The sequence below is a fragment of the Bison bison genome, unplaced genomic scaffold (genome assembly GCF_000754665.1).
Source record: "Bison bison bison isolate TAMUID 2011002044 unplaced genomic scaffold, Bison_UMD1.0 scf7180017864068, whole genome shotgun sequence".
NCBI classification, from domain to species: domain Eukaryota; kingdom Metazoa; phylum Chordata; class Mammalia; order Artiodactyla; family Bovidae; genus Bison; species Bison bison.
The window spans coordinates 6,162,717-6,175,063 of NW_011494640.1; the positions used below are offsets into that span (position 1 = coordinate 6,162,717).

The window sequence follows — 12,347 nt, forward strand, 5'->3', positions numbered from 1 at the left end:
GTCCATCATCAACTCCTGGAGTTCACTCAAACTCACGTCCATCGAGTCGGTGATGCCATCCAGCCATCTCATCCTCTGTTGTCCCCTTTTCTTCCTGCCCCCAATCCCTCCCAGCATCAGAGGCTTTTCCAGTGAGTCAACTCTTTGCATGAGGTGGCCAAAGTATTGGAGTTTCAGCTTTAGCATCATTCCTTCCAAGGAACACCCAGGGCTGATCTCCTTTAGAATGGACTGGTTGGATCTCCTTGCAGTCCAAGGGACTCTCAGGAGTCTTCTCCAATACCACAGTTCAAAAGCATCAATTCTTCGGTGCTCAGCTTTCTTCATAGTCCACCTCTCACATCCATACATGACCACTGGAAAAACCATAGATCAGGAAGACTTAAATGTCTACTTGCTAGAGAGGATATCTTAAGAGTATTTTATAGTTCCGTTTGATTCTTGAATGTAAGTTATTGTCACCGTTTACCTTTAATAGGACTTGAGAAGCCACTATTTCTCTAACCAGAGTCCTCTCTCTGTGCAATTTCAGGTTTGGAAAGAAATCCCGGCCTGCGATGTATGACGTGACCCCCATCGCCTATGAGGATTACAGCCCTGATGATAAGCCCTTGGTCACACTGATTAAAACAAAAGATTTGTAATCTTTTTGGGGGATTATTTTTCCAAAAGATGGGCTACTACATTCGTTTAAATATTTTTAAGAAAAGGAAAAGCTTAAGAAATTTAAGATGTTAGCTGCTCAAAAGTTTTCAGTAGACTATTTAAGAACTAATTTTCTGCAGCTTTTAGTTTGAAAAAAATATTTTAAAAACGGAATTTGTGAAATCCGTAGACTACGTTTTCATGTACTTTCTGCTCTCTAAACGGTAGGCTTCGACTCGTGTGCGTACCTTCCACAGTAGATATTCTCATGAACCAGATTGACTTCAGCAGTGGTTACAGAGTAAGTCTAATCAAGGTCAAGTTTGTATTTGACGTGTGAGTGCTGACTTTTTGAGTAGAGTTAGGAAACACATGTAGTATGAACTATAATGCAGTATACCCATTAACTTAAAAAGAAGTCTGAAATGTTTGTTCTGTGAAAAACTAGTTAAATGTACTATTCCTAACCCGAATGAAATTAGCCTTTGCCTTATTCTGTGCATGGGTAAGTAACTTATTTCTGCACTGTTTTGTTGAACCTTACGGAAACCGGAAACACTCTCTTGAGTTTGTTTGTTTTCCTGTCGTTTTCGTAACAGTCATCAAGCTAGGCCTTGAAAACATACGTGATGACAGGGTCTAGTGAGGCAAATTGTGATCGAATTGAATCTGTATTTTCCTCTACCAGTCAAGGTTTTTGTATTGTGAGTAAATTAAATTTATGTTGGAGTTGTTCCTTGCTAAGAGGTAGTGACTGTAAGAGCGTACCGATTCCTTCAGTAGTGAGTATATCTCATAGTACGTCTTTATTTATATCCAGGACATTTTTGTGGCTGTATTTGATTGATATGTGCTTCTTCTGATTCTTGCTAATTTCAAAGAATATTGAATAAATGTTACCAAGTCAAGGACGCACTTGTCTCTCTCTTTTTTTAAATTATAGAAAACATTTGGTTTTCATATGGTAAAGAATCCACCTGCAATACAGGAAGCCCCGGGTTCAGTCCCTGGGTTGCGGAGATCCCCTGGAGAAGGGAATGGCAACCCACTCCAGTATTCTTGCCTGGAGAACTCTAGGGACAGAGGAGCCTGGCTGGCTACAGTTCACAGCGTCGCAGAGTCGGATATGACTGAGCAACTGATACACACACATCAAACAAAAAAAAATCTTACTTAAATTTTTTTTTTTACATTTTAAATAGTCCAAGGAGTACATTTTTGTGGCTGCTGGAGTCATTCCCTGTTCCTTCCAGAAGCCCTTCTGACCTCCTAATTGTCGGTGAACCATCCCTACTGTCTTATAAGGTGAAAAAAATAACAAAAATTCTCATTGTAACTCTTGCATCAGAATTTGTCCGTGAAATGTAGCATGTATGACTACTGAGGTACATTGAAATCCAGAAACGCTTCTGGACGTGATGTGCAGAGAACCTACAGCTTTAAGAAACATCTTACAAAGGCTGCTCTCCTGGGGGTGTCAAATGAAATCAGCAAGCAGCACCTGGGTCCTTAAAGCTGGAAGGCAGCTTACAGTCACCCTGTGTTCAATTCCATTTTGCATCTAAATGTGGCACTGAAGTCCCAGGGGCTTTAAAAAAAAAACAAAAAACTGCTTCATCTTCACATGGGAACATTTGGTGAGACCAAGAGAAGCCCTGAAATTAGGTGCAAGGGAAGGCTTTAGGCAAAAAGAAGCATTTACGATGCTTTTCCTTCTTTCTCTTCTCTTAGAACATCTGTCCCTAATCCTACAAGTGATATAGCGATACACTCACACTCTGATTATTAAATGATACAGTGCAATAGGGTAATATTTTTAGTTTGAGTGTTTGGAAGTGAAGTAAGAACAAAATCTGAGCAGGGCTGATTAGCATCCATGGAACACAGGCAGGCGTTTTACTTCCGTCTTCTCGGAGAAGACTCGGTTGCGCAGGGCGCAGACACCTCCATCCCCAGGAGACGGCCTGGAAACCACCAATCTCCTGTGGACTCCCAAGGGCATGGTCAAGTGCTGCCGTGACCTTCATCTGAAGCTGCTTCCCTCAGAGTCTCTCAAATAATTTTTAATCTTCCAAATTCTTTTTTTTTTTACTTTTTTGAAAATTTACTTTTTATTTGGAGGATGATTGCTTTACTATATCATGTTGGTTTCTGCTGTACAACAAGGTGAATCAGCTGCTGCTGCTACTGCTAAGTCGCTTCAGTCATGTCAGACTCTATGTGACCCCATAGACGGCAGCCCACCAGGCTCCCCCGTCCTTGGGATTCTCCAGGCAAGAATGCTGGAGTGGGTTGCCATTTCCTTCTCCAATGCATGAAAGTGAAAAGAGAAAGTGAAGTCGCTCAGTCGTGTCCAACTCCTAGTGACCCCATGGACTGCAGCCTACCAGGCTCCTCTGTCCATAGGATTTTCCAGGCAAGAATACTGGGGTGGGGTGCCATTGCCTTCTCCAGTGAATCAGCTATAAGTATACAAATATCCCCTTCCTCTCGGACCTCTCTCCCACCACCCTCCCCCCATTCCACCCCTCTATGTCATCAGAGGGCACCAAGTGGAGCTCCCTGTGCTGTACAGAAGCTTCCCGTTAGCTCCCTGTTTCACATATAGCAGTGCGTGTATGTCGATGCTACTCTGCCAGTTCATCCCACCTCCCTTTCCCCCACTGTGTCCATACATTCGTTCTCTACGTCTGCCCTGCAAACAAGATCATCTGTACCATTTTTCTAGATTCCATATATAGTGTGTTAGTCATTCAGTTGTGTCTGATTCTTTCTGACCCTGTCAACTGTAGCCTGCTAGGCTCCTCTGTCCGTGGAATTCTCCAGGAAAGGATATTGGCGTGAGTAGCCAATCCTTTTTCCAGGGGCTCTTCCTGACCCAGGGATCGAAGCTGGGTCTCCAGCATTGCAGGCAGATTCTTTACCATCTGAGCCACCAGGGAAGTTCCATATGTTGTTAATATATGATACCAAATTCATTAGGTATGATACCCTTCAAGGACTTGTTTGGAAAACTAAATGGTCTTTTATAAGTGATAATTTGTCTTTTTAAAGCAATTTAACAGCCATTTGTTCAGGTTGTAAGCTGACATGACTGCCTGAGGGTCTGTGGCCAACCCCAAACCCATTTAAAGACCTGCGCTTATTCATTTGCAGACTCAATACCTCTCACTGAGCACTTGTTCTGTGTCAGGCAGATGGTAAGGAACAAGGGCTTCCCAGGAGGATTCTGGATCCTGAGATCACAGCTTGTTTTGAATCATACCTTCATCTAATAAACAAGCACAGAATCACACTTAGCAGGGCCTGGTGAAGGAAAGGTAAACACGGCTATTTGGCAGTTTATTTGTAGCAGAGTGGATTGGAATCGTGCTTCACCTATTTCCTTACTAACAACTTTGAACGCATGACTCTGAGCCTATCCTGGTTTTTTTTGTTTTGTTTTTTTTTTTGAGTTGGGGGAAGATGAACTCTTGTTTTTTCGAAAACTTTGTATTTTATTAATGGTGAGTTAGTGATGAAGCAATTTCTTTCTTTATTAGAGTATTTGTCATTGTCGTTTAGTTGCTAAGTCGTATCCAGCTCTTTCCAATCCCGTAGACTGTAGCCTGCCAGATGCTTCTGTCTAAGGGATTTGCTAGGCAAGAATACTGGAGTGGATTGCCATATCCTTCTCAGGGCAGTGAGGGTCACTGTGAGGATTAAACACCAGAATATATGTAAATCACTTAGCCCACTTCCAGTACACATTAAGCATTTAGCACTTGAACAATTACTGTTGCCGCTTTTGTTCTTATTTTAGACGCAGATCTTATCGCAAAGGAGGTTAATAAGGTTAATGTCTGTGATCTGCAGCTCGTGAATTGTGGATGGTGGAGGAGTTATGAGAAAGATAGGTGCCCTTCTTCTCAGTGCATCAAACACTCTGCCATCTTGTTTAACTTTTTACTTTGCTGTATTTGTGAAGAAAGAAGCATTTAGTAAGCAAGAGTAAACTGCTGCCCAGGACTTGTTGAACTGGTGATAGTCTCACAATGTAGAGGAGCTGGAATTAGCCCTGTTCTCACGTGTGGATTCTCACAAGACAGGGTAACTGTTTCTAAGAACAGGGATCCTCACCCACTAGGGATTCCCAGATGGCTCAGTGGTACAGAATCTGCCTGCCAGTACAGGAGACGCAAGAGACACGGGTTTGATCCCTGGGTTGGGAGGATCCCCTGGAGAAGGAAATGGCAACCCCCTCCAGTATTCTTGCTTGGAAAATCCCATGGGCAGACAAGCTTGATGGGCCACATGGGGTCACAAAGGGTCGGACAAAACTGAGCACAGCAGAGCATCACTGCCTATAAATGATCCAGCTCTATCTCCAGATCATTTAGTGTTTTTTTTTTCAGAATTGCAAGGGCATGGCATACACAGATAAATCATTTACAAGCAGTTTAAATTTAATTTCCGAAAGCTGATTTCTTTGACACTTGTACCAAGGTCTCTACTTGGTACTGTCCAGCTGGCCTTGGATCACCAACCCCTACTCTAATGGCTTCTGCTTCTTCATTTCATGGGACTATAATTATTTGAACACTGTGGTTGTCTCCAGGAACTGAAGGATGGCTAGGAGCCTGAACTGATTTTATTTCTAAACAATGTTGTAGGTGGAGTGTAAAACAACACTTGAAAACCTTTTCAGGTTTAAATAAGTTTAAGGCATAGTTTTACAGTTAAAGGATTTTACAGGTTACTTCTTGGGGGAAACAGAAAAGCCGTAAGAAAGATGTACGTTTGTTGTTGTTCAGTTGCTAAGTTGTATCTGATTCTTTGTGAACCCGTGGACTTCAGCATGCCAGGCTTCCCTGTCCTTCACTATCTCCTGGAATCTGCTCAAACTCATGTCCATTGAGCCAGTGATGCCATCCAACCATCTTGTCCTCTGTCATCCCCTTCTCCTCCTGCCCTCAATCTCTCCCAGCATCAGGGTCTTTTCCAATGAGTCGGCTATGAGTGGCCAAAGTATTGGATCTTCAGCTTTAGTATCAGTCCTTCTAATGTGATTTCCTTTAGGATTGACCGGTTTGATCTCCTTGCAGTCCAAGGGGCTCTCAAGAGTCTTCTGCAGCGCCACAATTCAAAAGCTTCAATTCTTTGGTTCTCAGCCTCCTTTATGGTCATTAAGATGTGTATGAAGTAACTATAAAATTGTAAGGAACCACTGACAACAACCCTCGGAGACCCTGTTGATGCCTCCATAGCTGCCATTTCTCTATTCCTCTTTCAATCCGCTGTGGGGTGGAGATGCCAGGAATCCACTACCCCAGTTGCCTTTGCTTTTAGGGTGAGTGTGTGGCTCAGTGTTGGTCGCTGGGACCTTCGAGGAAATCTCACTGGACTCCCTAAAATGAATTTCCTCCCTGATAAGAGAGATAAGATGGAGCACAGACTTCTTGCTGCCCATTACTTCCTGCTTTTGGGTGCTTTTCTGTCAAGACCAAAGGCTTGTAAGGACTGCAAACTCCTCTCATCCATGAGAGGATGCTGTGCAATTCTGAGGATGGCAGAAGATAAAGGAGAGAGCTGGTGCTTAGTGATGAAATGGAGCTTTGGGGAGGGTTTAAAATAGGGCTTTATTTTTTCTGAGCTTTATTGAAGTGTAATTGACAAATACAATTGCAAGATATTTCATGTACAGCATGATGATCTGATATACCTATACATTGTGAAAGGATTTCCCCCATAGAGTTAGTTAACATATCTCTATCTTGTGTGTGTGTGTGTGTGTGTGTGTGTGTGAGTGAGAGAGAGAGAACGTTTAAATCCTACTTTTCGCAAATTTCAATTTTACAGTGTGGTGTTATCAACCATGTGAAGTGAAAATGAAAGTGTTAGTTGCTCATTCGTGTCCTACTCTTTGCGACCTCATGGACTGTAGTCCGCCAGGCTCCTCTGTCCATGAGGATTCTCCAGGCATGAATACTAAAGTGGGGAGCCATTTCCTTCTTTAGAGGATCTTCCCGACTCAGGGATTAAATCTGAGTCTCCTGCATTGCAGGCGGATTCTTTACCGTCTGAGCCACCACCATAGTCACCATGTTTTACTTTAGATACTCAGACCTTATTCAGCTAATGGCCGAAACTTTGTTCAGCCTTTTACCAATCTCTCTCCACCTCCCAACCTACTTCCCCCAGTCCATGGCAACCAATTTTCTACTCTCTTTGTTGTTGTTAAGTCGCTTCAGTCATGTCCGACTCTGTGCAACCCCATAGACGGCAGCTCACCAGGCTCCCCTGTCCCTGGGATTCTCCAGGCAAGAACACTGGAGTGGGTTGCCATTTCCCTCTCCAATGCATGAAAGTGAAAAGTGAAAGTAAAGTCCCTCAGTCGTGTCCGACTCTTCTCGACCCCATGGTCTGCAGCCTACCAGGCTCCTCCTTAGAAAACTCAATTTTCTGTGCGTTTGAATTTTTTCGAGTCATACATATAAATGACATGAGGCATTTGTTTTCCTCTGTCTGGCTTGTTTCACTTAGGTTAATGCCTTCCAGGTGCATCCATGTTGTTGCAAATGACCGGATTTCCTTCCTTTTTAAGGAAGGAAACATCTTCTTTATCCATTTATCCATTGATAGACACAACTTGGCTGTTGTGAATTACGTTACAGTGCAATGAACATGACAGTGCAGATAATCTTTTCAAGATAACCATTTTGTTTCCTTTGGGTTTATGTTGCCTTTCGGTCGCTCTGTTTCCTTTGGGATTGCTGGATCATATAATAGTTTTACTTTCATTTTCTTGAGGAAGCTTGATACTGTTTTCTATAGTAGTTGTATCAGTTTACAGTCCCACCAACAGTGGACAAGAGTTTCCTTGCCAGCATTTGCAGTTGTTGTCTTTCTGATACTAGATCTCCTAAGAGTTCTGAGGTGCTCTGTCAGCTTCACTAGCCATATATGGTTAACTACATTTAAACTTTTGGGTAGCGCTAGTGGAGAAGGCAATGGCACCCCACTCCAGTACTCTTGCCTGGGAAATCCCATGGATGGAGGAGCCTGGTGGGCTGCAGTCCATGGGGTATCGAAGAGTCGGACACAACTGAGCGACTTCACTTTCACTTTTCCCTTTCATGCACTGGAGAAGGAAATGGCAACTCACTCCAGCGTTTTTGCCTGGAGAATCCCAGGAATGGGGGAGCCAGGTGGGCTGTCGTCTATGGGGTCGCACAGAGTCGGACATGACTGAAGCGACTTAGCAGCAGCAGCAGCAGTGGTAAGAACCTGCTTGCCAGTGCAGGAAAGGTAAGAGATGCGGGTTAGATCCCTGGGGTGGGAAGATTCCCTGGAGAAGGGCATGGAACCCCACTCCAGTGTTCTTGCCTGGAAAATCACATGAACAGAGGAGCCTGGCAGGCTACAGTTCATGGGATCACAAAGAGTTGGAGATGACTGAAGCGACTTAGCACACAAATAAAATTTAAAAATTTCAGCTTCCCCATTGCACTAGCCACAGTGCAAGGGCTCAGGAGCTGTATGTACTGAGTGGTTGCCATGTAGGCCAGCCCCATCGTGAACAAGTCCATCATCACAGAGAGTTCTAGTGGACAGTGCTGATCTAGATAAGTGTGTTTATTGTTTTAAGTCATTTAAAATTGGGTACTCTTAATCTTTGCAGTCTAAAGCAAGGTAAACTGCTTTTGAAATTGTGCTGTATATGTGTTAATCACCCAATGAGTCACAGGGCAAGAATTATTTTACTAGTCATTCTTTTAAAGATCTGAGTCAGGGGCTGTGGGAAGGAAGAGGAGAGGGACTTAGAGGGCTAGTGAGAGCCTGGCATGGACAACCTGAATGATCAGCCTATGTAGTCTAGAATTTTCCTAGAGTCCGTGAAGAGTCATGAATGGCTTTGAGCTGGGAAAGAAGAATCTTATAATGCTGCAGATAGAAAGAGCACAGACTTTGAAATTGTTCATAACAGGGTTCAGTGACCTCTGATAAGATTTGAATTACTCTTCCAGCTCAGTGTCTTCAGCTACCAAACAGGAATGAAAGTAGCTAATTTAGAGCAGGGGTTAGTATGCTATGGGCCACAGTCCAAACATGCCCAAAGCTTGTTTTTGTACAGCCTGTTCTACAGCCAAAAGTGGCTGTGTATGTTTTAATGAGATTTTTATTTTAGAATAGGTTTTGATTTATGGGAAAGTTGTGAAGGTATTACAAGGGGTTTGTATTTATACCACACAGGTGACTCAGTGGTAAAGAATTCACCAGCCAATGCAGGAGCCTCAGGAGACACGGGTTCAATCCCTGGGTCGGGAAGATCCTCTGGAGGAGGAAATGGCAACCCGCTCCAGTATTCTTGACCGAGATAATCCCATGGATAGAGGAGCCTGGTGGGCTATAGTCCACGGAGTTGCAAAGAGTCAGACACAACTGAGCATGCAGACATAACATACCATAATTTTCATTTTTATTAACATCCTACATTAGTACAACACATTTGTAACAACTCATAAACCATTGTTGATGTATCATTATTAAAGTCCATACTTAATTCAAATTTCCTTATATATGTATTTTTTTACTTAATGTGTTTTTTCTGTCCCAGGATCTCTGCATTGCATTTGGTCACCATGTCTCCTGAGGCAACTTTTAGCTATGACACTTCCTCAGACTTCCCTTGTTTCTGATGACTTTGACAGTTTTGAAGGGTACTGGCCAAATATTTCATAGACTGATCCTCTATAGCAATTTTTCTATTGATTGTTTTTTCAAGATCAGACTGGGGTTATAGGTTCTGGAGAGGAAGTCCACTGAGATAGAGTGCCGTTGTCATCACGTCATGTCATGTCTGCAAACTACCAATATGGCTTATCACCACTGACATGAACTTGACCACCGGGCTGAAGTATGTTCAGCAGGCTTCTTTGCTGCCAAATAACTCTGTGTGGTATACAGTCATTGGTGAAGGTCCCAGTTTCTGAACCCATCACTGTTGAAGGGCATGGCATTGTCTTAGAACTGGAAAAAGAGCTCCTCACCTCTTTGAACACAGGGAATATACAGTGAGTGGTGGGGTGGGAGAAGCCCCCAAACAAAATCACAGTCCCTTTACAATGAGGAAGGGTGAGAATGGTACTAGGAGGCTGCCAGAAATGTCCTCTATGTCTACATATAAATAAAGGAGTGATGAGTGAGTGGGAAATTGAGGAAGCATTAGGCTGGGAGTTTACAAGCTTGGATTCTTCTCTTAACTTGCTGTAACAAGCTGATGGAACTGGGTGAGTCATGTCACCTCTCTGGGATGGTGCTTTGTCATTTTTGATATTGAGCAGTTGGAGCAGTTTCAGAGGCTACATCTTGACTTTCATACGTATGATTTGATCCACAGATGTGTTTTTCTTTGTCCTGTGACAGTGAAAGAGTTAGTCACTCAGTAGTGTCCAACTCTTTGTGACCCCATGGACTGTATGTAGCCTGCCAGGCTCCTCTGTCCATGGAATTCTCCAGGCAAGAATACTGGATTGGTTAACCATTCCTTTCTCCAGGGGATCTTGCCAACCCAGGGATCAAACCCAGGTCTCCTGCATTACAGGCAGACTCTTTATCATTAGATCCACCAGGAAAGTCCGAGGTTGTGCTATACTGTGTGTGTAAACCAAAATCTGAAAAAATTGGTGTAGATGATCTTAGTATTTACAAAGCAAAACTAGACCCAGACCTAAAAAATAAACATATGAACACCAAGGGGGGAGGGAGAGAAGGGATGAGTTGGGAGATTGGGGTTGATATATATGCACTATTGGTACTATGTATAAAATAGATAACTAATAAGAAAGGCGATACCAAAGAATCTTCAAGTTTGGAAAACTCAGCAGCAGCCACTGGACTGGAAAAGGTCAGTTTCATTCCAGTCCCAAAGAAAGGCAATCCCAGAGAATGCTCAAACTGCCACACAATTGCACTCATCTCACACTCTAGTAAAGTGATGCTCAAAATTCTCCAAGCCAAGCTTCAGCAATACATGAACCGTGAACTTCCAGATGTTCAAGCTGGTTTTAGAAAAGGCAGAGGAACCAGAGATCAAATTGCCAACATCCTCTGGATCATCGAAAAAGCAAGAGTATTCCAGAAAAATATCTATTTCTGCTTTATTGACTATGCCAAAGCCTTTGACTGTGTGGATCACAATAAACTGTGGAAAATTCTGAAAGAGATGGGAACACCAGACCACCTGACTTGCCTCTTGAGAAATCTGTATGCAGCAGGAAGCAACAGTTAGAACTGGACATGGAACAACAGACTGGTTCCAAATAGGAAAAAGAGTATGTCAAGGCTGTATATTGTCACCCTGCTTATTTAACTTATATGCAGAGTACATTATGAGAAATGCTGGGCTGGAGGAAGCACAAGCTGGAATCAAGATTGCCAGGAGAAATATCAATAACCTTAGATATGCAGATGCAGATACCCTTATGGCAGAAAGTGAAGAAGAACTAAAGACCTCTTGATGAAAGTGAAAGAGGAGAGTGAAAAGGCTGACTTAAAGCTCAACATTCAAAAAACTAAGATCATGGCATCTGGTCCCATCACTTCATGGCAAATAGAGGGGGAAACAATGGAAAGTGACAGACTTTATTTTTGGGGGCTCCAAAATCGCTGAAGATGGTGACTGCAGCCATGAAATTAAAAGATACTTGCTCCTTGGAAGAAAAGTCATGACCAACCTAGACAGCATATTAAAAAGCAGAGACATTACTTTGCCGACAAAAGTCCATCTAGTCAAAGCCATGTTTTTTCTAGTAGTCATATGTGGATGTGAAAGTTGGAGTATAAAGAAAACTGAGTGCTGAAGAATTGATGCTTTTGAACTGTGGTGTTAGAGAAGACTCTTGAGAGTCCCTTGGACTGCAAGGAGATTCAACCAGTCCATCCTAAAGGAGATCAGTCCTGGGTGTTCATTGGTAGGACTGATGTTGAAGCTGAAACTCCAGTACTTTGGTCACCTGCTGTGAAGAACTGACTCACTGGAAAAGACCCTGATGCTTGAAAAGATAGAAGGCAGGAGGAGAAGGGGACAACAGAGGATGAGATGGTTGGATGGCATCACCAACTCAATGGATATGAATTTGAGTAAATTCCAAGGGTTGGTGATGGACAGGGAAGCCTGGAATGCTGCAGCCCATGGGGTTGCAAGGAGTTGGTCATGACTGAGTGACTGAACTGAACTGAATGAGAACCTAGTCTATAGCACAGAGAACTCCACTCATTGCTCTGTGGTGACCTAAATGGGAAGGAAATCCAAAAAAGAGGAGATATATGTTTACATATAGCTGATTCATTTTGCTGTATAGCAGAAACTAACACAACATTGCAAACCAACTATATTCCAGTAAAAATCTCAAAATAAATAAAAAACTAAAAGTAAGGAAAACCTGTCTCTGTCTCTCTCACATGCACACACCCACACACATACTACCACATGACAGCAAGGGGCTGAAACTAAAATGAAAGTGAAAGTGAAAGAAAGTGAATGTATTGAGTGGGCTGTGTATTTCAAGGAAAATGTGAGCATAATTCCTTGTGTTGTTGTTTAAGGCTATTTGTCTGTGTTTGTTATGCAAAACCACCTGCTGAGTTGACTTAGTTACATTATTTTCCTGTCCCGTGGGGATATGTTTGGGAACACAAGACTAGATCGGTGATTTTAAAAG

The 12,347-nt window shown here is 42.8% G+C and overlaps 1 protein-coding gene across 1 annotated transcript in view; it reads left to right on the forward strand.

Moving 5' to 3' along the window:
* DNER (delta/notch-like EGF repeat containing) overlaps positions 1 to 644 on the forward strand; it is a 290,628-nt gene extending 289,984 nt beyond the window's left edge. Inside the window, exon 13 of the mRNA XM_010837101.1 lies at positions 533 to 644. Coding sequence (XP_010835403.1) covers positions 533 to 644 — 112 coding nt within the window. The remainder of the gene's footprint in view (positions 1 to 532) is intronic.
* Positions 645 to 12,347: the final 11,703 nt, after the last annotated feature.